The sequence below is a fragment of the Rosa chinensis genome, chromosome 1 (genome assembly GCF_002994745.2).
Source record: "Rosa chinensis cultivar Old Blush chromosome 1, RchiOBHm-V2, whole genome shotgun sequence".
Taxonomy (NCBI): domain Eukaryota; kingdom Viridiplantae; phylum Streptophyta; class Magnoliopsida; order Rosales; family Rosaceae; genus Rosa; species Rosa chinensis.
Genome location: NC_037088.1, coordinates 52,264,799 through 52,292,607, shown reverse-complemented (window position 1 = coordinate 52,292,607; position 27,809 = coordinate 52,264,799). Strand labels below are relative to the sequence as shown.

General features: G+C 38.6%; 4 protein-coding genes across 5 annotated transcripts; 2 read left to right on the top strand and 2 right to left on the bottom strand.

The window, feature by feature from the left end:
* Positions 1-2,950: 2,950 nt before the first annotated feature.
* Positions 2,951-5,114, bottom strand: LOC112182083 (aluminum-activated malate transporter 10). The gene is made up of 6 exons (XM_024320511.2): positions 4,726-5,114; positions 4,470-4,610; positions 4,094-4,366; positions 3,846-3,958; positions 3,622-3,765; positions 2,951-3,533 (listed from the first exon to the last, which is right to left on the bottom strand). The coding sequence occupies exons 1-6, from the start codon at positions 5,066-5,068 to the stop codon at positions 3,126-3,128; spliced, it is 1,422 nt and encodes a 473-aa protein (XP_024176279.1). The 5' UTR covers positions 5,069-5,114; the 3' UTR covers positions 2,951-3,125.
* Positions 5,115-13,700: 8,586 nt separating this feature from the next.
* LOC112169478 lies at positions 13,701-14,276 on the top strand. The gene has a single exon (XM_024306512.1). The coding sequence runs from the start codon at positions 13,701-13,703 to the stop codon at positions 14,274-14,276; it is 576 nt and encodes a 191-aa protein (XP_024162280.1).
* A 1,678-nt stretch (positions 14,277-15,954) lies between these two features.
* On the top strand, positions 15,955-18,505 carry LOC112182082 (ORM1-like protein 2). Its single transcript, XM_024320510.2, has 3 exons — positions 15,955-16,328; positions 17,364-17,512; positions 18,116-18,505. Exons 1-3 carry the CDS (start codon positions 16,143-16,145, stop codon positions 18,252-18,254), a joined length of 474 nt encoding a protein of 157 aa, XP_024176278.1. The 5' UTR covers positions 15,955-16,142; the 3' UTR covers positions 18,255-18,505.
* A 5,052-nt stretch (positions 18,506-23,557) lies between these two features.
* Positions 23,558-25,343, bottom strand: LOC112195174 (dof zinc finger protein DOF3.7). Of its 2 annotated transcripts, none has more exons than XM_024335544.2 (2): positions 25,167-25,343; positions 23,558-24,619 (listed from the first exon to the last, which is right to left on the bottom strand). In XM_024335544.2, the coding sequence occupies exons 1-2, from the start codon at positions 25,188-25,190 to the stop codon at positions 23,798-23,800; spliced, it is 846 nt and encodes a 281-aa protein (XP_024191312.1). In that variant the 5' UTR covers positions 25,191-25,343; the 3' UTR covers positions 23,558-23,797. The 2 variants fall into 2 exon arrangements, with proteins under 2 accessions (XP_024191312.1, XP_024191320.1); XM_024335552.2 differs by lacking the exon at positions 25,167-25,343 and adding an exon at positions 25,019-25,158.
* Between the last annotated feature and the right edge of the window lie 2,466 nt (positions 25,344-27,809).

Sequence of the window (27,809 nt, the reverse complement as noted above, 5' to 3'; positions counted from 1 at the left end):
TCGTCATATGTGTGGGAGTAATGACGATCATAAATGCGATGAAAACTACCCTTGTATTTAGCTGCAATGATGCAATGAAGAACGCTAATAAACGCGGCATGATGGCGATCATAATAACGTGGCATGATGGCGATCATAATAACGCGACATGATGGCGATCATAATAATGCGGCATGATGGTGATTATAAATTAGGTAATTAATGCGGCATGATGGCGATAATAAGTACAAGTAATAAAGACGTTATTAAAAGCGACTTGTGGTGCAAGTGCAAGCACTTCCTCACCTATAAATAGGGGGCATGATGACCAAGTAAGATATCTGATTCTGACTCTTTCTATTACAGACAACTCAAACAGTTTCTAACTTGAGCGTCAGAGAGTTTTCTGCAGGGACCCCCCTCCTTTTGGAGCCAACGGTCAAACTTTCAAGTCAACACCCCAAGGAAGCTTCTCGATTGTTCTGAGTCAGCTCCCGCTCCAATCCGCATTCATTGTGAGTCAAAATCAGCATCAAAATTTTTGGTCACCAACACTTGGTGATAAGAAGTTGAGTCAGAGTACTTCAATACTTGGTTCAAACCAAAGCTGGAAAAATTGGATTATGCTGAAACTTTCAAAATGAAAACTAATGCGATAGATGGCTGCGGAATATTATATCTACAAAATTGATTTAGAAAACTAAAAACGTATTAATTGAATTTGTTAGATTGACGCAGGAGGCTGGAAACAAGTTCGGGACTTCAAAAGAAAAGAAAGAAAGAAAAATGATGTTTTAAGCCATCTTTCAAAGGGCAATATAGCAAAATGTGTGATTTTATCAAAGTTGAGGGTTCAAATGGAAAAATTTGTGAGGCAAATACTCATATATGTTCACTAAATAAACAAGGAGGAGTATCACTCTTTCAGGTTGTTAGTTACATCCATGAGGTTTAAAAAAATGTTACATTACAAGATGTTAAGTTTCATATTGTAATGTAAGAAGACTTCAACTCTAATCCTGCAACTGAAAGTGATGCTTAAAAATTTATAATTAACCATATCATAGCTGTGAAGTTCAAAAAACAGAAAAAGAAAAAGGGTTTGCATTCATTTCAGTGATTAAATGTCAGAATCAATAACATGCATGTGTTATTTTTCAAAGTGGCACTCAAATTGGTATTGGATGTTAGGATGACCTCATCATTTGGCCCGCGGATCAAGTGGGCTGATGGAGGCTCACAAGGCTCGATGAGTAAGAGTTTGACCTGACTTGGTGGGTAGAGGGCAGGGCTTGGTTTAGGGGTTTCAAGTCAGGCCCCCGGCCCATAGGCCAGGCCAGCCAAAGGCCATTAAAAGCTCACCCGACCCGGCCGTAAAAGCTCGTAAATTAATATATATTATATAAATGAAATATGATGTTTTAGCTTAGATGGAAAGCACATGACCTTAGATGGAAATATGATGTAATTTGATTTGTGCTTTCCTTTAATTTGAATCCAATGACAAAATTCGTGCTCACCTAACTTAGACCAGAATATGAAGATTTGTTGAAATGCAAGAGCTCACTATCAAAAGTAATGTGTCTTTGGGATCGATTTATGTTGATGAAACAGTAAACGAATGTATTGCAACAACAATTTGATTTAGAAGAAGATTGGAGAATCCCACATTAGAAAAGTAAAGAAAGAAAATATAACTTATAACTGTGTGGCTGTAATGCATAGAGACATTTTGTTAATACCCTACCCCTTTTATTTTATTTTTATGTTTTATTTCTTTTTATCTCAAACCCTCTCATCTTCATATGTCAATATATGAGATTCAGACTCATGACTTCTACAATGTTGATTTTGCAAATGACCAATACGCAACAACTCACATACAGTAAAACCCTACACCTCAGAGATGGTCAAATTGGGAACAACACCGGTGCTATGCCAATTAGAAGTGGGTCACATAGACCATACTTGTCATTGTTTAAGATGGTAATAGAGAAGATTATATTTTCCAATGACTCTATTGACCCTAATTACTGGCTCAAACTTACTTCCTTAAGTTAAGCCTTCAAAAAGATGTTTTAGCTCTAGTAAATGAATAATGAGCGGATTCTTGAAATGATGTGTTAGCTTTAACATATGGACGAACCTGTTTCATATGTGAGAACTGGTTTCTTAAGTTGGATTTCACAAGAGGGGGTATGTTGAATTGATTACCCTCTAGCATATGAATTAACAAACCTCCAATATATGGAGATTGATTATTTCATGCAGACTTATAGTTAGGTTGCACGTACATGAGGGCGCATACTAAATTGATTGCACATGCAAACCTAGCATGTCAAAGAGTGTGTTGAACTTTGGAAAATCCCCATATTTGGAAAAGAACAAAAAATAATATCAATTATAAGCCAAATTGGACAACAATTGTCGTTTTCTTTCTTAATTTCCCGTATACTATGAGAATCGTACACATATTTACATTTCTTTCATAAAATACTTTTGTATTTCATAATTTTGAAAATGACTTGTTGAATTTCCCCAACTTTTGAATCTAACAATATTATACAATTTATATCATACACAATGTTTAATTTTTTTTTGAGATTGAAATTTACACTTCTTAATTTGCAATCCGCACTATTTCTTTCTTTATTATTATTATTTATTTATTTTTGGTGATATTCTTAAAAAATACAAAATTTAAGTTACGAAGCTTAATTATTCTCTGTCACAACAGATTGTTAATAAACACTAGCTATATGTGGGCACTGAGAAATTAAAATGGATGTGGATGTGTTATGTGTATACATCTTATTGCTCAAGTTCCTCTATAAAAGATTCATCATTGCCTCTCAGAAAAACAGAGAAAGCAACTTCAAAGTTCTTATATATATTAATTAAAAGTGCATGATACACTGATAATCTGTAGCTTCCAAGTACAAGTAGCCTAGCCTTGGTAATCATATGCCCTCATGCATAACTAGTGGAATGAGCGGATTGTGGTCAGGAATTTGAAAGCTCTTCAATAATGTCCATGAAGATGAGCTATGGTCATACATAGGCTTCTTTACTGTACATGATAAAATAGACCCATGATTTTGAAGAACCTTTACAGTTTTGGGTAGCTGAGGAAGAGTTAATACTTATTACTGTGTTGTTTTTGCGTTTGAGTTCCCATGCTTCATATCAACCATGCCTGCTAGCTCATTGACTGCATCAACAATCCCATTGATTCTTGCTGCATTTTCTATTAACAAAGACACAAAAGTGGTCAGTGGAATGACCTCCACTAGTGGTGTTATGCAGGTTTTTCTGGAGGGTTCATCGGTAGTATCTTCTGATGTTGGAGCAATGAGGCAGTTAGGTATAGATCTCAAAGAAATTTGAAGTTGCTGCACTGCAATGTTCATTTCCCGAACCAATGAACCCATCTGAGATGACTTTGTCATGGTTTTTAGTGTTATTGCCAGTTCTCTTAAGATATCTGAAGAAAATTTGTTCATTGTCTTGCAGGCATTGCTTACATGCTTCTTAAGGTACCCAATTCCCGGTGCCTGGCCACAGTAACAAGTAGCTTGCATAATAAGAAACTAGTGGTACAGAACAAATCTAAATACAGCTACTCTAAAGGTAAAGTCCTACCTGAATTTCTGAATCCATGCAACCACTCAGAGCCTCAATGCAATATGCAGAACTACGAATTGATGCCCCGATCTTTAGGTATTGTTTCCATGGATGTTGGAAGTTGAAACAGCCGTGTGCAGGCTCCCATCTTGCAAATTTTGCCTGAAAAGTTGAAGCAACAGTGTAAATTTAGTCAACAAATCAGCATTTACTTATTACTCCGACCAAACTCGATCACCTACCAAATTGTCTTCGGTCGCCTTTGAATCAAGCACATACTTGTACCCTTTCATTGCCTTAGTATGATTGGAGTCTTCAGCCACAGCTTCATAGTCAAAGTACTCGATAACGTATCCTGTATAATTTTTGAAGTTAACAAGATACCATCATGCATGTTCATAATTAGTTTTTTAGAATATGACATCCTTTCTTTAAAGACTTTAGATTAAAGCAAAAGGAAATTATTTAGCATTGTAATTAGAGACAATACCATCCAAGGAATCAGCCAGCTTCTCAAGGTTCCTATAGATCAAACGGTGAAGCTCAGCACCAGCCCAGGTGGGATAGAAAAGAATGCTAATCAGAATGCAAAAAGAGGTCCCAATGAAAATGGTGGACAGTCTTTGGAAAGCCAACTCAGATATTCCGTCCACACGATACCCAGAAACTGAAACTAAGCTGAAGGTGAGGATGAATATGAGAGCACCATAATCGAATCGGGATTTGACAGATGGGATAAATCGAGAAAAGGTTGCTGCCGAAGCTGAAAAGATGAGCATTGCATGAGTGTGTTTGCAGGACACTCATCCCTATAAGATATATGACTCTGAGTCAAAAGTTCGTAAAATAGAAAACAATCAACATACCTAAGAAGAATACTGAGATTCCAATAATTATTGGCTCAAATTTTTCTCCTGCCTTGTAAGAAATCCAATGCACACCCAAGCCAAGTGATCCAGCAAGAAAAGTTGCTGTTACCCTATTTATGCTTTTATAGAGTGTTGCACCTGCAAAATGAAATGTACTATATATATTGGCCATTTTTGTAATTTAAATTGATGTATAGCAAGTATGTTAAGATATGCCTTGGGTTTACTTGGTACTCACTACACAATTACTCACCTACGGAAGATTCAAAAACTACTACAACTGTCATAACCGCCCACATAGCATTCCCTCCAACACCTTCATACAAAGACCTTATATAGTAACAAAGTGACACAATAGTAAGAGCCAACCCAACTTTGACAGCATGAATAACCTTTTTAGGTTCAGCAACTCCCAAATTCCATGCCTTCACTAAAAACCTCCAAACTGTCAATATCAAACCTCCAACTACAGACTTCGATCCTAGCCACACCTTATTAACTAGCCTCAGTTCTGGAACTGCTACCACTTGTTTTGTCCCATCAGTCACGTTGATACTCCACTCCAAATTCTCTGGCACATCCTTTGCATTCACCATATTGGACAGGACTGGACCAAAAAGAAGAACAGAGTTGGGAAGTTAGGACTAATTAATTCAGGTGCTTGGATAGCTGTGTAAGTCAGTGGGTATGCTTATATATGGCAGTCACAGGTTTACTTGAAGTTGCAGGCTAGGCTTAGAATTTGTACATTGTTTACATGAATTTTCAATTCCTTGAGCACTGAAAAGATAGCATGCCTAAAGAAAGTGATAAACATTTCCGAGTGTCATCACCATGCATTATGTTTGTTTAACTTTAATGGTTTTGAATTAACAATATCTTGGTGCTGTTATCTCCTTAGACAAGTGGATGTTACATTATTCCCAGACCGTACACTCATAGTTTGAGGAAGATGCCGTGAACCACTGTTTTAATTGAAAGTAAGCTAGACAGTAAGGTTTCTTAAGAGGACTAAAAAACTCATGCATCAAGTGTTAAGACAAGATCTTAGGAGTGTAAGATTGCCAATTAGGGAAGATTAGTGAAGGTCTAAAATAACTTCGTACTTCAGAAATATTATGTTTACATAGTTGGTCTAGCTATTCCCTTGCGGTTTCTTACTCCAATGGATATTATGCATCTTAAAATCAGGTTTGCTGCATTCTCTACAGAAACTTCAAATTCTAATTTGTATTACAGAGTACACTCACATCGGTGCAATTAACTAAGGTGCACTTGGCTAGAAATTAATAATCCAAACAAAACCACAAGCAAACTCCCAATTTTATAATAAATTTTTCCAATGCTTCTGTTGTAAGCATCGCAATAGAACGATGCAGTTCTATAGGTTGATATACCCAATAATACTTATTAATACACTGTTTAGTGCGGTTACCTCAAGTTGAGCTCGAGGCTTTTGCAACCTTCCAAGGGATCCAATTTAAGTGGAATACTCGCTTCTGATCTGAAAAATTAATGAATAACATTTAGGTCATTCTATTATACTAATACAACATAGGAAATGCAACCTAATCGATCAATCAGAATCCAATAGGAGACAATCCCTGTCTCAGTGTTCACATCAATGGTACAGAAATGCACTCATAGGATTTGATAGCCAACTTCAACTATCAAGCAGCTAACGAGCTTACAAAGTTTTTATGTCTTTCTCAAACACACATCCACACACTATTACAGAAGACTAATTAGTATTTTAGTTAATCTCTATTACATCATGAATCACATTACCAAGGTAGTTCCATGCATGCAGCCGCCAAGTTTTATATTTTACAGGTTTTAGAGCTGGTAGAGAGCAACCCGGCCATTTCTTTGATAGAATTTGGTATATACCATCTAGTTTGTATTGCATTTCTGTGTGCTAACCAGTGCTCTACATCTACATGGCGTCCAACTTTGATCACTTGCCTGTTGCCACATTAACACGCGCACCGTCGCTTACTTTCAATCCCTTTCTTTCTTTTTATTCTTTACATGCGAAGAAATCAAGGACGATTGTTCTTGAGATAACCTCGTATCGACAACTCTAAGAGCATCAGCAGAGGGACCCAAATTTGGGTCCAAAACCAAAGAAATTAGATCATCAGCAATGGAGACTCACTGTCTGGACTCAAATTTGGGTCCAAATTACCTGGAAATGGTGATTTGATAGACTCTATCTGAATAGTGTACAAAGAGACGATAGAGTCGATCAAATCACTTTTGGGCCACCAGACCCATTTGATTTTAACCTCAAAACTGATTTGGGCCACCACACACTTTTGGGCTTCCGAAATGATTTGGATACCCACACTGACTTGGGCCACCCAATCCATTTGGGCCCCCGAATTGATTTGGGCACCCTACTTGCCGCTCCTTTGCCAAGCATGGCAGCCGTCGCCAAGACCACCCCATTACCAATCCGGGTAGCAGAGCCAGCCACCGCCATCGCCTCAGATCCAATCATCCTACCGGCGAGTTCTGCCGGCTCCAAAGTCGGATTCACTTCACGGTGCACGACTGCTATCTCTACCGCTTCCACAGGTTAGGGTGCAAAGGCCGGCGCCTCCATCAATCGGAGTGTGGCTGCTTTGATCTTGGTCCAGAGGTCGCACCCTCTCATCTCTTGACTTCGAGACTATATATTCAGGTCCTTCTCAACTGCGTACAACCCAGATTTGAGGCGTCCTCGCCTCGGCCTGATCCGCCATGGCCATTGCTCCACCCAATCACCATTGAATCTGATCGGACAGGAGCACCGATCCATCTCTCTCACATCACCTATTTCCTTCCGGCAATAGATGATGAATGAACTAGGCCTGAGTTGAGTGGTCGCCACACATGGTCGGCTTCTGAGTGTCATCAACAGATGACGTAGAAGGGAGACCGATACTTGCTGCTGCATAAAGTCGGAGAAGGGAAGGACTCCCGCCGCCGGCCGATCTAGAAGTAGACTAGGGTTGAGAGGGTAGCTCTAAAACAAAATTTAAATTGGTGTGAAGACCACTCTATAAAGTGTGAATTGATGCAAGCAGCAATAACAATTTTTTTATCACATGGTGGGGCTGCGAAATTTGGGTCCAAACTGATTTATAAGTCCTTTCTTGAGCCAAATCTGATCCAATAAATGAGTCTCAGGCAGATTTGAGTCTCTTTATTTCTGACCCACTATAACCTAATTCCTTTGCTCTTGGACCCAAATTTGAGTCTCCACTTCTGCTCTTAGATTGTAGTGGGTCGGAAAAAAATAGACTCAAATCTGCGTAAGACTTATTTGTTGGATCAGATTTGATCCAAAGGATTACCTAAATCAATTTGGACTCAAATTTCACGGCCCCACCAAATGACAAATAATCTTCTTCTTGCTTAAGTTCACACTTCCACACCAATTTAAATTTTGTTTGAATTGTATGGCCAAGATTTATTGCTTGGTAGAATCAAATGACAAAAAAATAAGTCTTGCACTACTACGACACTGAATAAAAAGTAAGTCTCTTTGTACACTGATCAGACAAACTCAAATCTCTAAACGGCTAGTATTCTTCCTATAATTTTTTTTGGATTAATTTCAGTTTACCCCCCTGAGGTTTGGAGGTGTCATCATTACCCTTCTACTTTCAATTTTGAATTTTTACCCCCTAAACTTTCCAATTTCAATTAGTCGTGTCCAATTTCTCCTATTCTGTCCAAATTGGACGTAAAGTTTGACCCTTGAGGGCTAAAATGGTCATTTCAACATAAAAAAATATAAAAAATATATATTTTTTATTATTTTTTTTATGTTTTATATTTTTATATTTTATATTTTATATTTTTTTTTAATTTTGTCATCAACCTATACACCACAAGTTATAATAGGTTTATAAAAAAAAAAAAATACTCTAGGTGGTTGAAAGCCGCTCGCTGGTCTACAATATTTGTGATGTATCTCCGATAAAGTGAAGAATTTAGGATATATCCCCAATAAAGTGAAGAAATATCTGTAAAAAATTTTTTTACACTTTATATGTAAATAAATATCAGTAAAAAATGATTTAACACAGATATTTCTTCACTTATTGGGGATATACAGATATTTACAGATAAAGTGTAAAATCATTTTTTTACAGATATTTCTTCACTTTATTGGGGATATATCCTAAAATTCTTCAATTTATTGGAGATATATCACAAATATCGTAGACCAAAAATGATTTTACACAGATATTTCTTCACTTCATTAGAGATATACAGATATTTATTTTTAGATAAAGTGTAAAATTATTTTTTACAAATATTTCTTCACTTTATAGGGGATATATCCTAAAATTCTTCATTTTATCGGAGATATATCACAAATATCGCAGACCAGCGAGTGGCTTTCAACCACCTAGAGTATTTTTTTTTTTTTATAAACCTATTATAACTTGGTGTATAGGTTGAAGACAAAATAAATAAAAATTAAAAAAAAAAAAAAAGAAACAGAAAAAATATATATATTATTTTATTTTTTTTACGTTGAAATAACCATTTTAGCCCTCAAAGGTCAAACTTAACGTCCAATTTGGACGGAATAATAGAAATTGGACATGGCTGATTGAAATTAGAAAGTTTAGGGGGTAAAAATTCAAAATTGAAAGTAGAGAGGGTGAAATGATGACACCCCCAAACCTCAGGGGGGTAAAATGAAATTAATCTTTTTTTTTTTTTTTTTGAGAAGATAAAAATTTCATTAATAACCAAATAGATTACATAGCATTGGATCCATAGTTACGGGAGCGTCAACATAAGTGACTTCCATGAGCCAAAAAGGCCCAACCCCTAACCAAATGTGACGTCCCGAACCCGAATTCACCGGGTTACTAGTCATTTGGACGGTAAACAACTTTTACTTTCACTTTTACTATCGTTTCAATGCTTTTAGGGGGCCCTAAAAGTTGACTTTTTGTTCGGGTCAAAATTTGAGAAAATTTCCTTCATGAAAGTTGTAGAGGACGTTAAACCGAGCGCGTGCATATGTGGTGCGTAAAAATTGGACTTAGTATGTGAGAGTTATGGCCAAAAATGTAGAACTTACTGTTCATGGTAAGTTGTATATATATATGGAAATTACTGTTGGTAGATTTCCATTTTTGGAAAATCTACCTAGCCCCCGGTAACTTTCTCTTCTCTCTCCCCGACCCTTCCTCCCTTTCGGCCCGATCTCTTCCCCCTCCGATTTCTTCCTCCTCCGGCCGACCCAGAAAGTAATCCGGCCACCCCCAAGCTCGGTTTCTTCCCCTTATCACGTCTGTGGAGGTATATTACGGTGATTTGGCCGGAGAAGCTCGATTTGGAGCGGAGGAAGCTACGGTGGCAGTTAGCCATTTTTGCCGATTTCCGGCGATTCCGGCCACCTCTGGTCACCATTTTGCCGTCGAAGGTTTGGTTTTCCACGGAGATCATTTCGCCCCTAGCCTCGAATCAAGATTTGAAGTGTAGAGGCAGAATTGAAAATCTAGGGTTCTTGATTTTCTGGGTTTTCTTCACCGGTTGAATTCGACTGTTTAAAGGTAAAATTGGGATGTGTTGTAGTTGAGAAAATTGATCAGTGTGTTGTGTAGGTGCTGCTGTCAAAATATGGTGGCCATCGGAGGTGGTTGCCGCCTGCGCGTGGGTCCCACGCGCCGCCACTGTGGGTGGCACGTGGAGGCGTGTTGGGCTGTGTTTTAATTCCAGTTTTTAGCCCATTAAATCCTATAAATATTGTAGAGCTTATATATGAAATTTGGTGAATTTTGGAGAAGCTTGGAATTAATTATGAATTTTTGAAGTTTAGGGTTTCGATTATCGAATTACGAGAATCCGGCCGTCGGATATCTCTCGGTTCTGCCTTGGAACCTTTAAATTAACGAAATGGTATTAGTGGTATAATTTGGGTTGCATCCGAGGAGAAGTGGAGATGTAATTATGAGGATTTGATTTTGAGAATCGTATTTAATTGTTGAATAGTTATTCACGGAATATAATTGTGTACAGGGCGATGTACCGAGCTATTGCTCGACGAAGGAACTCGTATGCATGGTCGCCTAAATAGTACTGTGAGTGGACATTTGTTTTTAAATTAATTCTGCATGCAGTATTATTATTATTTTCTTCCAATTGAGATTTAATTATGTTTTGAATATTTGAGATTTAGTTTATTGAGATTTATTTATGGATTACGAGATTAGTATTGAAATTCCTTCCCGAGGGCTTTTAGTAGATTTTTGAGATAGTCATTCATGAGTTATTGAGTTGGGAAATGATTTTCGGGAAGTGACTGATTCAGAAAATATTATGAGAATTTTGGATTTCAAATATCGGTTTTTATGAGGATTCACGAGTACGAATGTTTTATCGAAATTTATTGAGCTTTGAGCTCCGCACTTATTAGCCTTGAAGTTAGATTGAGTTTTCTTTCCGAAAGCATTTATTGATTTACAGAGTATTTGATTTTATGCTTTCGAGGATTTATTGAGATATTGAGGTTTGATTTAGTGAGTTAATCCTGAGTTATGCTTTCGGTGAATTATTATTGATTTATTGAAGTAATACCGAGTTTCTTTCCGAAAGCAAGTAATTGAAAGAGGTTATTTTCAGTTTCCTGAGGAGGCTATTCAGTTTATTAAGGAGGCCAGTTTTGGCGCATGCGTATCTTACCTAGTTGGCAGTCTCTTCTAGGTAATGGTCTGGTTGGCAGTCCCTTCCAGACTACAGCTCGGTTGGCAGTCCCATCCGATGCGTCACCTGGTTGGCAGTTCCTTCCAGATGACATGAGGTAGTTGGTCGGCAGTCCCGTCTACTACCTGTGGTTAGTCGGCAGTCCCGTCTACTACATGTGGCTAGTTGGCAGTCCCATCTATCCACCGCCTCCTATTCCGGTTGGCAGTCCCTTCCGATGCGTCATCTGGGTGGCAGTCCCTCCTAGATGGCATGAGATGACTAGACAGCAGTCCTTTCTAGTCATCAAACGAGCCTCATGAAAATGATGTTTTTATAAGGATTGAGGATGAGATTTTAAGAGACTTCAAGATGTTCTTATTACGTGATTGAGATTTCAGTAAAGAGGATGATTAAGAGTGTGTTCAAGATTGTTACTGCATGCGAGGTTTTAGAGAATAACTTGGGAAAGCATTAAGTTTTACTTATTCATTTGAAATTACTTATTTTTCGTCCACTCACTCTAACGGATTTTAAATGTTTTCCCCTGGGCCCTTCGGTTTTAAATGCCCAGTTTGCAGGCCAGTTTAGCTTGAGGTCGAGCGTACTTGGGGTTGAGGCATAGCTGTCATAGCTTCCGCATTATAAAAGTATTGGTCGTTTATCTTGTATTCTACCTTCTTGTACGCCTGAGAAATAGATTGCTCTGATATCTCTTGAGATTAATATTCTTAAGTTTCAGAATTGTTTTGTGATATGAGAGATGTTGTGATATAGGGAGCAGGGTGGCTCCAGGAGAATAAGGATGGATGATTTAGAAGTGTAATTGTTTGTTTACAGGTTTTGGGTTGTCCATTTTTAGGGGAAGTTCTGTCAAATTTTTTGGTAGAATTTCTTCTAAGGTGGGCCCCGCAGGGCCTTTTCGGATTTCAGGGTGAAATCCGGGGCGGGTCCTGTCGCCAAATTTTACGCTCATACCCGCGAGCTACAATGAGTAACAACCAAACTTGTACTGATACAACCCAGCCGCCAACATTACAATGAACAGTTTTCACTCGTTCGGACGCCGTGACCCAAAATCGCCAGACCACGTGTAAGGGTGATTTACCATCACGTTGATAACCAAAAAGCACCAACAAAAGACCAGACCACGACACAATAGAACAACCATGACACCAGAACAATGGCATCGACCCTAAACAGAAATACCCAAACCCTCGCTCACAAGATGAGGGACTTATTTTCAAATATAACATGCAATAAAACAGAAAAATAAAACATTTTGGAACCTGAGCCCAAAACCAGACCCAGGCCCAGGCCCAAAAACCATCCAGCCCAAGCAACAAAGCCCGAGCCCATAGATCCAAAGCAGTCGGTCTCCATTCCTCATGCTCTGCCCAAAGTCGTGCCAACACTATCAAGTCACCACGCCTACCACTCCACCGTCGATGTCGGGCCTCCACCATCGCTGCTCTGTCGCCGCCGTTGGACCACCAGAGGAGGACGTCATCCAACTCCACGATCCCAACCCCACATAGCCCAACTCCACGATCCCAACCCCATGTAGCCTGGATCCAGATCGTGAATCCAGACCTGAGAGGAAGATTGCCTGAACACCTTGCTCCATTCCTTCACCTAACCGTGATGGCTCCGCCGCTTGACCCATCGCAGCACCATGGGTCCGCCCAACATCGATCCCACCCCTCAACGACAAAACATACCTTGGTGCAGCAGGACATGAGAAAAGATGAGGACAGAAACCTCCACGCCTCAACCTCAGAGTAACGGACCTATCCATGGGTAAAAGAACCCATCAGGCCGCACGCACAGTGCACGGGCAAGGCCCGTGGCCAGAGCCAGCGCTGAGGCGCAATCCCAGCCAACGGCGTTCTCTTGTTTTCTCTCTCTAGGTCTTCATCTTAATCGAGTGTTACACATCTTACTAGGGAAAAAGGAAATTTCAATGCCATTCTTCCTACAATTTGGTGAACAAATAGTTTGAGAAAGCTTGGTTAGTACATCAATGCACTTTTTCCTCACGGTCTCACCATTTCTATCATGAACGTGTGTTTAGTGACACAGATCTTAAGGGTTTCCGAAGTTGGGTTTGGGTTTGGAATGTTCGTGCCCCCCCCCCCCCAAGAGTCAAAATTTTTGTGTGAAGGGCAGTATCCAACTTGCTCGCTACAAACTCAAACAGATTTCGAAGACATTTGGCTTATTCCCCTATCTGTTCCCTCTGTGATTCCTACTCTGAAACTGTGGTGCATGTGTTACTTCTATGTCCGTTGGCTATAAAGACCAAACTCACCCGACTACTTATCGAATTGATGCTCAATCATTAACTACTCTTGATCGGTGAATTTGTGCTCTCTTCTCTTCTGACAATGGGTTGGCTATTGCAAATGACAAATTTCCTACTCATGTTGCATTCTTATTATGGAACATCTGGAAGTAGAGGTACGTAGTGCGATCTTCAATCAGACACGATATAGTCCTATTTTGGTGGCTGCCCGGGCATACGCTGCATCAATGGAGTTCCTTCAGATTCCTCAACATCTGCACAATGCTTGTCACTCCAAAACTTTCTCCAGGACTTCTCATGATACACATTGGACTGCTCCAAAGGTCAGCCATCTAAAAGTCAATACCGATGCTACATGGGACTCATCCACAAATTCTTGTGGGATAGCAGCAGTTGTTCGGGACTCTAACGGTCTTCTTGTTGGGGGTTCTTCCCGGTTCGATATGGCTTCCTCTCCTTTGGCGGCTGAAGCTTTAGCAATCCAGCTTGGTCTCACGCTAGCCTCCTCTCTCTCTCTTTCTTCTTTTCAACTGGAATCAGACTCATTAGTTTTGATCTCTGCTTTTTTAAACCCTCTTTCGACGGTGGACTGGTCAGCGTCTCAGCTGGTTTCTCGAATCCGGTCTCAGGCTGCTCTTTTTCATCGTGTTAACTGGCACTGGGCTAGTAGAAGGGCTAACAGAGCTGCAGATCTGGTGGCGGCGTTGGCTTTGCATAGGGTGTGTATTGATGATTGGACCTCCAATCCTCCCCCCTCCCTAATGCGCATTTTACTTTTTGATGCTGCGGGGCCTCCTCCCTAGCTTCCTTTCTCTTAGCTGTTGCTTTTCCCATTTTCCTCCTATTTTGGATCTGGGTGTTCGTTTGCTGTTTCTGTCTCCTGTTCCTTTATTGGCTTGTTACCCAAAAAAAAAAGTTGATATTACTTGTGGACGAAACAAATTAATCATAATGAAAAAGAAAGTATGTACTCGAAGCATGAGAGAAATGGCAGCATAAAGATATTACTAACTTCAGAGCTAGCTAGCTAGCTAGGCTTTTCTTTCTGGGTATTGCAAATTAACATGCCAATACCATGTACTTTTTTCTGATGAGTACCAATACTATGTACTTGGGATATTACTCCCTATGACATTATGTGGTATCTTTTGAACAAAGGACAATTTTGAGCCAACCCCTGCCATCCCAAGCTTAGCGAATATCTACTTCAAGTCAAACATTAGATAATATACAGGGGTAAAGCTATGGTATATTAACATTTCTCATACATCAACTATTTTTACTCCTTTAAGGACTCATGTTACCACATTGAGGACTAATATTACTATTTTGAGGACTTATATGGTAAACTAAAAAAATTTACCACTTTAAGGACTCATGTTACCACTTTGAGGACTAAAATTACTATTTTGAGGACTCATGTGGTAACTAAGAAAATTTACCACTTTAAGGACTCGTGTTACTATTTTAAGGACTAATATTACTATTTTGAGGACTCATTTTTACCACTTTTAAAGCAATTGTATGCATGTCATACGTTAACACATTGTAAAATTTTCCAATACACAGACTTGTCCTTATCAATTTATTCAATTATTAGTATATGGGGCATCTAGCTTTCAAGACATCATTATGTTAGGAATTGGTTGTGATTTAGACTTCACACCAAAGAGTTAATTTTGTAGTCAATTGGGTTCACCTTTTTTTTTTTTTGGCTCCAATCTTAGTGGTATCACACAGGACCAATATTCTATCCGTCTAATCATATTGGTAACAATAGATGTGGAGTTTTATCAATTTTGTGGCGTATCTCAATTCATGTTGCGGTTTGACGGGGTTTCATCAGCGGTGGTTCTTGTGGTGGAGGCAGCCGAATTAAGTGGTGGTCTCGCCATTATGTTGTCAGAAGCGGCTTATCTTGGTTCAGTTATCTCATTATGATTTTCTTTTTGGGTTTTGTTTAGGACTAACTTGGATTCTCTAATTTAGGGAATTCAAATGTGTTAATTACAATATTTTTCTTGTAACGTAGTCCCATTTGCTCGCTAAAGTCTAAAGACAAGAGCAGGCCAAGGGAAGGCGACCTTGATTCGGTAGGCCTAGTCCTCGAACCGGCAACAAATCTGGATCATAGCTCTTTATTGAATTGATAAATATCCAGTTTTTATCGGTTACAAGGCACTTGTGTGAAACTTAATAATAAAAAAATGAAAGGCACCACTAATTTAGTCACCTAAACATTTCCGTGAGCCCTATGTTACTCTTATTTGTATGGATCAATATTGGTCATGCCTCTCTCATGTCGGCATTGGCAAGAATCCCAAAACCACTAAATAATTCTCTCTTAATTAGTTAATTATCACGCCAACGCCGACCGAATAGGACCAACCACACACGAAAACGACGTCGTTTCCCAACGCCCCCCAAAAAAAAAAAAAATCCTTCGTTTCCCAATAAAGCCTCCACCGTTAACCCCAGCTTTATTACTGGTCGAATATAAAGCAACCACGGAAAAACAGAGTGCCCTGCTTTGGGTTTTGCATTTCCAACTCCTCCATCTCCAATCTCAATCAAAATATCCGAGCTTATCTCTATCAAAACCCACCAAAGATTCAAACTTTCTGCACCAACGGGTCCCCGAATCAAAACCCAGAAGCGTTGATTCGTGAATGGCGAGCCTGTATGTGAAAGCTGTGCCTCCTGCGGATCTGAATAGGAACACAGAGTGGTTCATGTACCCTGGCGTTTGGACCACCTATATACTCATCCTCTTCTTCTCTTGGCTCCTTGTGCTCTCGATTTTTGGCTGCTCTCCTGGCATGGCTTGGACCATAGTCAATCTCTCTCATTTCGCGGTATGACAACATATACTGGCTTTGATTGATTGCGGTGTTCAAATTGGGTTTCTGAAATTTTTGATTTGAGGGTTGCCTCTTCAATCAAGTAATGGCTTTTAGTTGGGTTTTATAAAGAACCCATGTTGCAATTGCTTAGCTCAATGATATTTTGTGTTTCTCCTCTCTACTTAATTAGGTTTATGTTACATGGGTTTTGTATCTGGAAGCTGAATTGGGGGCATTAAACCCATGTTGTATTTTTCTTGACTCAAGATGGGATTTGCTTTAAGTTATTATTTTCTAGTCGGTGTGAGCCGGTGGATGTTTTGGTGGTTTAGCTAAGAAAATGAGGTCAATCTTGTGGAGCCTTGTTGCGTGGATATAGGTTAGATCAATACTTAGTTTAATTGGTATGATAAATTATAGGAATGTAGAGAAATTGTTTTTACTAAGCTGTCTTAGCTAGGACTTTGGAAGGAAAACGGCATCAAAGCATTCCAAACTTTACCTGTCTCTCCGTCATCAATCACGTCTACTTTCAAGTCCTAGCAGTTTGTTTACTGGTTGGGGCATTGTCATTGTTAATCTTAGCAGAACCTGTTTTTGTTCCCTTCTCCGAAAGTGCTCGATGTACCTCTTTTCTGGGACTTGGGAGTGGAGGATAGTTGGTTTTTATTGGATATGTAGGGGTTGTACAAATTGACTAAATCTGAATTTGAGGTCTAGTGAATATCACTGTTCTAATATAATGAGGGATTGGATAGAAGAAAATCAAGAAACAGCCTTGTTCGATATCTAATTGAGGCACATAGCATCAGTTTTAATTTTAAATCTGTGTGCCTAGCTATAAACTACTTTAAGGTCTCTCACACATAGGCATTATTCAACAATACTTTTACCAAGTACCACTCTCCTTGGGCCAATACAGCATTTTTCTTAGAGACAATGTATTTGAACCCTTCATTCTTCTGCTTTGTTAGTGTAACCATTCATACTAGTTTAGTTTCGTTTACATCTCCATCATCTATATTTGAGGAGTCTGATTCTTCTCAGGTAACTTATCAATTCTTCCACTGGAAAAAAGGAACTCCTTTTGCCGAAGACCAGGGGATCTACAATGGATTGACTTGGTGGGAGCAGATGGATAATGGGAAGCAGCTCACCCGTAACAGGAAGTTCTTAACGGTTGTTCCTGTGGTGCTGTAAGTGTATTTTTATGATACTGTATAGTTTCTCTAGATTTCTCGGTCACTCTCTCTCCCTCCCTCTGCATGCATATGCCTAATCTATCAACTCAGTTACCCAGATATGAGTTTGGTGGTATTCTCTTGGTTTCATCTCTCAATCCATATTATCTGCTATGCACACACTAGAGAATTGCTCGACAGACTCTGTTCAACATCAAATGAGTCATGTTAAATAGATCATGTATTTTGAATGGGTTTGATACGTGAGAAATTTGCACAGTAGCATGTGTGTGATTGGTTGGGCATAGAGTTTGTCAGATCCCTGAACAATGGCATATTAAATTGAGGTATAACAGGAGTCAGACTTCCTTATTGGACATGGATTCATAAAAAAGTAAGAAAAAATAAAAAATTACTCTGTAGGTATAGATAGTTAACTCTCAGAAGAAGTCAATTTGAAGCATTCTGTGAATCTGCAAACTAGTTGCAACGCATACATAATTTTTTCAGTTGATCAATGCTGGTCTTGGATGTTAATTATACTAGGGTCTCGTTTTGAAAACTTATTCACATAAAGACCATGTGGTTCTCATTTTCTTTTCCTTTCTTTTCTGCTAGGTACTTGATAGCCTCACACACAACTGACTATCAGCACCCGATGCTCTTTCTCAACACTCTTGCGGTCATTGTTCTAGTGATTGCCAAATTCCCAAACATGCACAAAGTCCGGATTTTTGGAATCAATGGAGATAAGTGAGTGGCTTTACATTTGGGTTTGACATGTTCAAAAGTCACATCATTCCCTTGTTCTGCTGAACAGCTACTTTGTATAGAATTAGAACCGGAGGGATGCTCAAATATATAATGTTTTTTTGTGCTTTACTGCTTTCAAGCTGTGCCTCCTAGATGATGAAAGAATAATTGTATTGAGTTATTTGTACAGTAGCGAAATTTTAATGTATCTCTATTATCACTTTGTTTAACCGAGCAAATCACATAGTTTGACTAGTGTTTCTCTTCGTAATCTCCCCGTTTGATTGATATCTTTTCCACTCTGTAAATCCTGTCTATTCCTGAAACCGAACAGAACTAAACTGTGTAGATAAAAATGCGCATAGTAGGAGACGACAACCAAACTGTGTAGAAATTTGACAGGCTGCAGGTTTGATAGCAAGAGATGGAATGTAGATGATTGATTTCCTTTTGTTTGAGACGTTCTCAGCATTCACGTGAATACCCAAGTGGTTTCCTTGTGGTGTTCATGATTTGGAGCTAGTGTTTTGTAAAGTTATTAAAGTGCTACATGGTTTGGAGCTTAGTGTTTTGTAAAGTTATTAAAGTGATACATAACACATGAATAACGCTATTTTATGTTGTGCATGTGCATCAAGTAGTTATGTAACCACCAACTTTATAGATAGTCTGCCAGTTTTTTGATCAAAGTCATCAAACCATACCAATTCTAACAGCCTAGCAGGGAAGACCGGAAGAGTACTTTTATCTTGTATGTTCTTATGGCCCTATGGGCGCAATCACTATTGACAACTACAATTGGAGGAAGCAGCCGAGTACTATCCTGCCCAACTTCTCTTCCGGTGTCTTCTGAGATGCGTAGCATTCGAGATCGAGTTTGAGATGTGGCCGGGTTGATACAGTGATTAGATCTCGGACGCTTTGTTCCGATTCAAGTATTTATCACATCTTGATTTTATTTAATGGGTTTTCTGCACGTTTTGAAGACTTTGTTTTGTCTTGCTAATCATTCACCAATTTGTGAGAACATGTTTTTTTCATTATAAGTGCGTGCTGGGTGTGTCTGCCTAGGTTGCGCAACTTGTTAGATGGAAATGCACTCTGCGTGTTCGACTTTAGCTTGGATAGATGAATGGTTGGTTGAGCCTATGTATCTGCAGCATACTAACGAAAGGCCAATCTTTGCCTTTAGCAAACGATAAGCTTCAACAATAGACAAAACCCTAAGGTCTGGAGAACGCGCCTCACGCGCTTGGAGAAGTTGAGAGAGGTTGATGCTCCATTTGGAGGCGCGTCATCAGGGCTTTGTCGTCGGACGGGCCTTTGAGGGATCTGTGCGCACTGATGGGGCACAGGGCCGGTCCTGAGATTGTAGAGGCCTGAGGCGAAGATATACATTTTTTTTTTCCTTATCAAATTATTTTTTATTTAATTTAATAATTATAAAATGATAATAGCGAAAAGAAACATATAGTATTGATGTTATTTAACCACTTCAAAGACATACGACTCGAGAACATGTCTATACCAAAAAAAAAGAGGAAATTAATTCAAAAATATACAAAAAACTTAAGAAAACAGATGCAAAAAAGTCATTAGTGGGATTCAAACTCATGCTGAAAAAGACCCCTCAAAGGCAACCTTACCATCGCTCTAACTTATAACACTGGTGATTTAGGCGCAGGGTTTATATATATTATATAATATTTACTGAAAGTCAGAGCTCAGAGGCCCCCAGAAGCCGGTGGCCTGAGATGGTTGCCTCAGTGGGCAGCCCTCAGGGCCGGCTCTGATGGGGCATTCTAGTAGGGGCATGGTCCAGGGAAGAAGGATTGGCGTCAAATATCGAGTTGGGCAGATTGATATCGATCGTACCCTCTCGGATCGTTGATGAGCACAGGTGAGGCGCATCGCTAGGGAGCTGTTGGCAAGCGGCGACTGGTGTCACCGAGGCACTAGGGATCTAGGTAGTTGGGTGAGCGACAAACTTCTAGTAGAGACGTTCTCGAAAGGGATCAGCTCCGCTTTGGGATCTGGCCACTGACATCTGCTGAGGTTCGATCTTGGCCATTTTTAGCATCGTACTACGATGCGGTGATGTGTTGGCGCGATGCGGTGGCGTGGTGATACAGTGCGGGGGCGCGGTGGTGCGGGAGCAGATGGCACTGGTTCATTGGTGGCGTAGTGGCGGCCTGCAGCATGGGTGTCCATTGCTAGGAAGAAAGGTGGTTGGGCCAGGCTTTTGTCTTTGAGCCCTTGATGGTGGGCTATTATTACTAGTTTTTTAGGGCTTACTTTTTATGTTGCAGTTTCTGTTTAGTTGATAATAAGTTTCTACCATTCTTTGGTAGGACGAGTTGGGCTTTGTGCCGGTCTTTTCACCTTGTGTGCCTTGTATGCTCTAGGTGGGTTGCGAGTTTCTTGCATTGGCAAATGGTCACAACTTCCTAGTGGCAGTAACGTGTTTTCTCTAGGTAGGCGGTGAATTTCTTGCTCAGTCAAATGGTCGTAGCTTTCCAGTGGCAGGGTGAAACTAAGTGTCACTGGTGTTATATTCCGGTGGCAACATAGTGGGAAAGCTATGCTATTTGTAATGATGCTTATTTGTTATAGAGTTATCTTTCCAGTATGTCACCACAATTATAAAGCAATGGAGTAGCCAGTAGAATACTCTTCGCTAGTTGATGCTTGCTAGAATACATTGTTTTAGTTGAGACTTTTGTTATTATCTCAAGAAGTTCTCTTGATGCTTATTGTGATCCGGGGTTTAGGTATCATGTACCCCTATGTATTCTGCAGTTTCATTAATCAAGGCTTGAGGGCAGCCACACCAGCCCTTTATATATATAGGGCTTCCACTAAGGGATCCCTTTTTTTGGTCTTTTATAGGGATAGGCATTAGACCAACTTTTAGATGATATTTTCACATCTTAACCGTTCCGTTTTTAGGTCCTAATGTATAGATCACTTCTGCAAATTTTCAGCCAAATTGGTGATCGTTAAGGCATCCAAATCTGCAATTTACACGAACGGACCGAATCTGTCAAAACCGTTCGTGTTTATAATGGTAAATTGCAGTTTTGGATGCCTTAACGATCATCAAATTGGCTAAAAATTTGCAGAAGTGATCTATACATTAGGACCTAAAAACTGAACGGTTAAGATGTGAAAATATGATCGAAAAGTTGGTATAATGCCTATCCCTATAAAAGACCAAAAAAGAGATCCCTCACTAGAAGTGCCCTATATATATCTATATATATATATATATATATATATATATATATATATAAAAGGATAAGCTTCAACAGACTAAGGAGAGCCAAATGCTAGCTGCAAAACAATTCTAATGTTTTTTCATATTGTGAACAGTTCGTAGTCAAAACACGTACTATTCTTAGCAGCATTTGCCGCTTCATAACCTAGCCCCAATTAGTCAAAGCCAAATGAACATTTTCATTCTGAACTTTTCCCAACCATATCGATCTAACGTTGGAACAGTACGTAGAAACCAAAACACTATTTCTAACTCTTTCTCATTTGCTTGTTCCTCTTTGTATACAGATCAAATTAAAAGGAGTATTTCTTTTCACAACCAACCATGATTGATCTGAAATCGCTTTATTGTTGGAGATATTCAACTGCTAGAATTACTAGGGTAGATCTAATTTCAAAAAAGGCACATCTACATATACTGGCTTTTTTCAATTCAAATTCCATTTCCAACTAGTATCCCTAAAGATTCTAGCTAACATCTATAGAAAAGAGACTCAGAGAGCTAAAATTAGGGTCGTCTATAGCGTTAGTGGATTGACTTGGTGGTTGAGCATAGAACATATTTGGGGGTCATTGGGTGGTGAACTTTCTTCCTCCTACTATGAACTTTCTTCCAGGCTACTTATTTATGCAAACAAATGCCTACTTGGCCACCTAAACAGTCATTTCCCTTGTACCAGATAATAGGAAAGCTCCAAAAATATCTACCAAATATATAACAGAGGGAGGGAGCATCATCACTATGTGAACTAATGGATCGAGTCGAGTTGGTGGATAAAATAGTTTATGATGATCAACACGCTTCCCCAGAGAATGTTTTTGTGGGTCCCACGCATGCACCGCCCTGAGGAGGCTTTCCCGGAATTTTCTAGGTGGTCGATTGCCTCAGGTATTATTGTATTAGAGAAGTAGGAAGGTAATGATCGTTCATAGAAGGTGATGGAGTACTCGTCCAAGCTAAAACTGCTGAGCTGCTGGGTGTTAAAGAAAAATTAGGTTAGCTTTTGGTTGGAGCAGGTAATTGAATTGTTAATTATAGTGAGTTTGGTCCACCACTAGTACTAGTGCTTCTAATACTAATATCTTGATCGGATCTTATTCATACTATATAAACCCTAATTATATGCGTGCATGTTTTGTATTGACATGTTATTGCTCTAAAAGGCAAAACTAAAGGTGTTTCTTCATCATTTTAGGAGCCCCATTTTTTCTTTTATGGAAATGCTTTTCTAGCTGGAAGAATCTCAGTTGTGTTTGAAGATAAAGACGTCAAACCTGACGCCTTACAGTCTTACTCACTCTCATACCATTACTGATCATCAACCTGCTTTATCTGAGACTGAGATTCCCCATATAGCAGTATGCAATTAACTAACAAGTTTGATTCATTATATCTAATTGATAGACAAAAGGGCAAGAAGAACTGAGCATTAGCTAATCCACTAATAAATTAATTAGATCATCCGTAAACAACAGAAACAAGTACTCTATAAAAACATACAATTACACTGCATATATCAGATGCATGCCCTAGAACAATGTATGAATACAAGCCATGTTGCCTAGCGATCAAAAAATCCCCGGCCATACATTCATTTCTTTTTCTATCCCTAATCTCATTCGAGTGGGTTCACGACCCTAAATCTTAAACCGCGTCTGGTAGAAATTATTGTATGTGTCAGTTATATATAATTCTCTCTCTCACGATAGGTGGATAAGACAGAAGTTATATATAAGAGCAACTCCAACAGTTTCCCTATAATTTTTGTATTATAGAGAAGCAAAAGTCAAACTTTTAGCCTATTTTTCTTCTCCAATTCCAACAGATTCCCTAGTTTACAGTAATCTATAAAATCTCCATATTCTTCTTTAAAATTTTAGAGTTTGCTGTAAATATAGGGAATTTGGTTTTCTCTCTCCTCACTTTCCCTGAAATAGAGATAGCTATAGGGAATCTGTTGGAGCAAAAGAGGCTTATTTTTCCCTAAAGTAGAGAAAAATCAAAATATAGGGAATCTGTTGGAGTTGCTCTAACCGGTGCATACAAAAAATTCCTTGAAACTGAGCTTCATTCGCTTACAATTTGTTCAAAAAGCATGCTGAAGGAGAATAATATATAACAAATTACGAAAACCATATTTATCCTATCTGTTAGTTCTGATCAACAGCGTCAAATAAGTAACTAGTTCAAAGCGAAAAGAAAGAAGCTAAAAGTGAAAAGTACACTTTGTTTTCCTTTCCTGTCTTTTTATCCAGATAGCTCTTATTCAATTACCATGACCCTCCACCCATTAACCCATTCCAATACCCAGATGGATTACCTTGCCCCTTATTCTGATCAAGTTCATGATGACCTGTAGTAGTGCTTGAGATTTGCTTCAAATCCCCAAATGGAAACAAGAGCCTTCCATTACCACCATTCTCTTGAGGATGATCACCATACCTACTTCCAACCCCATCAACACAAAAACCAAGATGACTTGGTTTGAATTCTTGCAAAGAGAACCCGGACGATGAATAAAGCACTGCATTCGAATCCTGGATTGAGTTTGGTATATATGAATTCACACCTCTAGAAGCAATGCCAGTACCCCTAAGCAGCTCTAAAGCCGATGAGTTGTTGCTTTCCATTTTGGGCACCTGGTGATGATCAACATAATGAGCAGTACTAGTACCATTGTAGTGCTCCACATTAGCAGAAAAGGCCAGATTAAGATCTTGGCCTTCATGGGTCATCCTAGGGTTTTGAGATGAAAAGTGAGACAAATTTGGTGGGTTAAGATCAGGAATGATATTCTTTGATGAAGAAATCGCTGACGATGAAGCTGTTGATGATGTTGACTTCTTGTTCTTTCTTGAACCTCCTCCAACAGGAACATTTCTGAGAGTTCCACCTTCAGTCCAATACCTTCTGCATGTTTTGCAGAAGTATCTTGGTTGAGTGAGGCTATAGTTGTTGTAGTAACAAAACTTGGTGTTGGTTGAATTGCACCTTGGACAATTCAATTGCTCTTGAGGCCTTGCCCTTTTCTCTGAGGCTAACCTTGCCTCAGACCCCATATTCTCTTCCATTGTCTTCTCCAATCCAATTTCCTGATCAATAAATTAATTTAAAAACCTCACAAATTAAGAGAAATAAATTAAGAACCCTAATTAATTCAGAGATCAAAAAAGCTAAAACAGATTAAAGGAGAGATTACATATAACAAAGTGGGAAATTAAACAAATGAATCAAACAAGCTAGCTAGCTTGGCTTTTTTAGTACTTGGGAGAATCATAGTACTGAAAAAGAAACATTAGTCTGGGGAACAAATTAAAAGCTAAAGAAAAAACAAATAAATATAACAAGTAATGCCTTTTCCATGATCCCTTTATCAGTTAATATCACATGTGAAGAAAGTAGTTTTCATGTATAAAGAACAAAATAACCTTTTATCTTTGAGTTTGAATATATAAGACATCTATATGTACTATGGAACTTGTAGTAGTTACCTTGAACATGATAATATCATTAGAAGTAGCAAAAGAACTGATAATAACCACTCTGTAATATTTCAAACACTAGTAATGAAGGAGCTTAATCCATCCATATATGTTAATCTTGAACAGAAAAGTATACAGATGAAATAAAACAACCCACCTGAGGCCATTGAGCAGTGTCCATGAACTCAGAAGAGAAAAAGGGAAAGAAAGGAAGCTGATGACTTCAGAGAGAGAGAGAGAGAGAGAGAGAGAGAAAGGAAGAAAGGTGTTTCAACCTTCTTTGTCTTCAGCTGCTCTTAGTGGAAGAAAGAATGTTTTGGATTGTCCTTTAGATTTTGTGTGTGCAATTGCTTTATGCCTTTGGCTTACTTTAAGAGTGATGATGAAAGGAAAACACAAAATACATAAAGAAATGTCTTGGTTTTGACTATGCTCAAAGTGCCACTACAAATATAATGGCTTTTTTGTGTTACTCTATGTGGGAGTTTTTGTCTGGTTTTGCTTACAGAATTAATCTGTAATGCTTTTCTATTCATCTTTTGTGGAATAATGATGTGTTAGGGTGAGTGGGTTTCTCTTTTTTGACCTAATAATGGAAAAGTCTTGATTCGTGTTCTTAATAGTCACCCTCTATCTCTTTCAAAATGTTTTCCTGAGGACCGTACATGAACAGGGATTAGGGATTCGTTCCGTTCATCCAAAGAATTAAAGTTGCTTTATGATATATGGCACATTGGTAATATTAATCTTCTGATTTGTCTAGCTACCTCTGGGTAAACCTAGTGAGGCGCTCTGATTTTAATTTTCTCTATTGGGAGAGAGGGGTGAGCACTTATAAATAAAATTTATAAAATTTTATAAATTACAAAATTTCACTTGACCTTAGAACTTATAAATTATAACAGCTAGTAAACAACTAATCTACAGTTACAAACTAGTTAATAATTCAGTAGTAAATTTGATTTTATTTACTTGTCAAACAGTTCATTACACTTCTCTCAAAAAATAAAAAAATAGTTAATTACACATAAGTAATTTAGTTTCGATTATTATCACCAACACTAAAACAAAGCGCGATCTGACACACAAATACTATACTTAAGCTTTGAAACCTATCAAAATGGTTCTCTACAAGATACCTTTGTCCTCCAATTTTGTTATAATATATGCTCATAAAAATTTAACTACTTGCCTCGCACATATTTAATTTTAGGGTAAAATTAGTCACTCATTTGTGATATAATGTACATCTTTCCCAAAAAAAAAAAAAATACAAATTTACAATGTTTCAAATATAAATCTTAAAATTTGAGCTCAAAATCAACCCATTTAAGGTATATTGATTATTTACATCTCATAGAATATATACACCAATTATTCTCTCCCAAGGTTTTCAGGAAGTTCAAGAAGACCTATTACAATAATCCATAATCCCATTGAGTGGGCCAGCATCCTAACTTGGTTTGTATAAACTTAAAGCATAGATAATAGTGGTGATAGAGTATTTCATCCTCAATTGTGGATGAAATTGAAATCGTTCTGGAAGAGTAAAGAGGAAGAGATGGGATGATCGATGAGTCGGTCTCGGATGAGAGATGAGAAGGATAGCCGACAATAGAAGACAAAAGGGAGAACGTCGGGACCCAAGTAATGCGCGGTAGAAAAGAAAAAGTCTTCCTGTTGGTATTGGGATGTCGTTTTACGGTGATGGTGACTGTGACAACTTGTTTGGTGATTTCATTTTCTTCGAAACAGCCAAACCCTAACGACTCGATCAATTTCCCACTGCGCGCTTTCTTCGATTGGGTGCACCAGTACATACTGCTCCTCTCTCTCTCTCTCTCTCTCCCCCCGCACTCAACCCAACCCTAATCGTTGATCAAGCTCAGCTCATACATAATTTTCTAGCTCCTATGCTAGTATGCATGTCTAATTGGCTTATGTTTTAGGATCGATGACATGTTTACTTACTGAAATTAGAATCAAGTCCCAAACAATTTTGGATAGAAGGAAGTCATTCATGTCATCATACAGAATATCAGGAGTATTGCCCTTCATTTCTTCCATCTCAACATGTTAGCAAACATGTGCGTTAGGGTTTTATAGTTAGTGTTTGAGTTTATGAAGTGAGATTTAAACTGGACCGTAACTAATGGCAATGCTACATTGGGGTCAATTGACTCCAATATTCTATTTCCTCAGTAGTCTCTTGAGTGGATTTGCAATCTCAACTCCGATTAATGTTTATGAACTACGTCTTTATAAGTGTTTAAAAAGTACAGTGTTTTAGGAATCCATTTGCCATGTTCAGTTCAAATATGATTAATAACCTTGCGTTTAGTAAATAATCTTGTTTATCGATCATAAGCATGTTCGTACGTGTACTATATGTACTTATAATATATGATCGAGTGAGATTATCTGAACTCAGAAAACGATACGGAATACTACAGTACTTTAACAATGCAAGGACTATTTCAATTCGTTTTGATTCGATCTTGTATTGTCACGTCTTTCTTATGCTTGGATTCTAGTTTGATCGCACAAATAGTTTCCTTTTGTTATTTTGTTGTTTCTCTTAACTTGTAGTGCAGAATAATGCAGCGGCAATGCGTAAAACACCATTATTGATTTTTTTTTTTGGTACAAAAAAATTTAGGTAAGAGGGAGACTTCCCTACACTATTAGGGCCAGGGCAAACCTACGACCTCAACCCAACATGACTTACGAAACTGGCCAGTGTCCCAGCTTAGCCCATTGGTATGGAATTATGCAGGACATTTTCTAGATTGCTCACCAA

Coding starts and splice junctions, on each gene's coding strand:
- LOC112182083 (XM_024320511.2), bottom strand. CDS start 5,068: ATGGTGAATGCAAAGGATGTGCCAGAGAATTTGGAGTGGAGTATCAAC. Junction 3,959..4,093: donor GCTGGCTGATTCCTTGGATG/GTATTGTCTCTA, acceptor AAAATTATACAG/GATACGTTATCGAGTACTTT. Junction 3,766..3,845: donor AGGCGACCGAAGACAATTTG/GTAGGTGATCGA, acceptor TCAACTTTTCAG/GCAAAATTTGCAAGATGGGA.
- LOC112169478 (XM_024306512.1), top strand. CDS start 13,701: ATGGAGTTCCTTCAGATTCCTCAACATCTGCACAATGCTTGTCACTCC.
- LOC112182082 (XM_024320510.2), top strand. CDS start 16,143: ATGGCGAGCCTGTATGTGAAAGCTGTGCCTCCTGCGGATCTGAATAGG. Junction 16,329..17,363: donor TCAATCTCTCTCATTTCGCG/GTATGACAACAT, acceptor GATTCTTCTCAG/GTAACTTATCAATTCTTCCA. Junction 17,513..18,115: donor ACGGTTGTTCCTGTGGTGCT/GTAAGTGTATTT, acceptor CTTTTCTGCTAG/GTACTTGATAGCCTCACACA.
- LOC112195174 (XM_024335544.2), bottom strand. CDS start 25,190: ATGGACACTGCTCAATGGCCTCAG. Junction 24,620..25,166: donor ACACTGCTCAATGGCCTCAG/GTGGGTTGTTTT, acceptor TTTATTGATCAG/GAAATTGGATTGGAGAAGAC.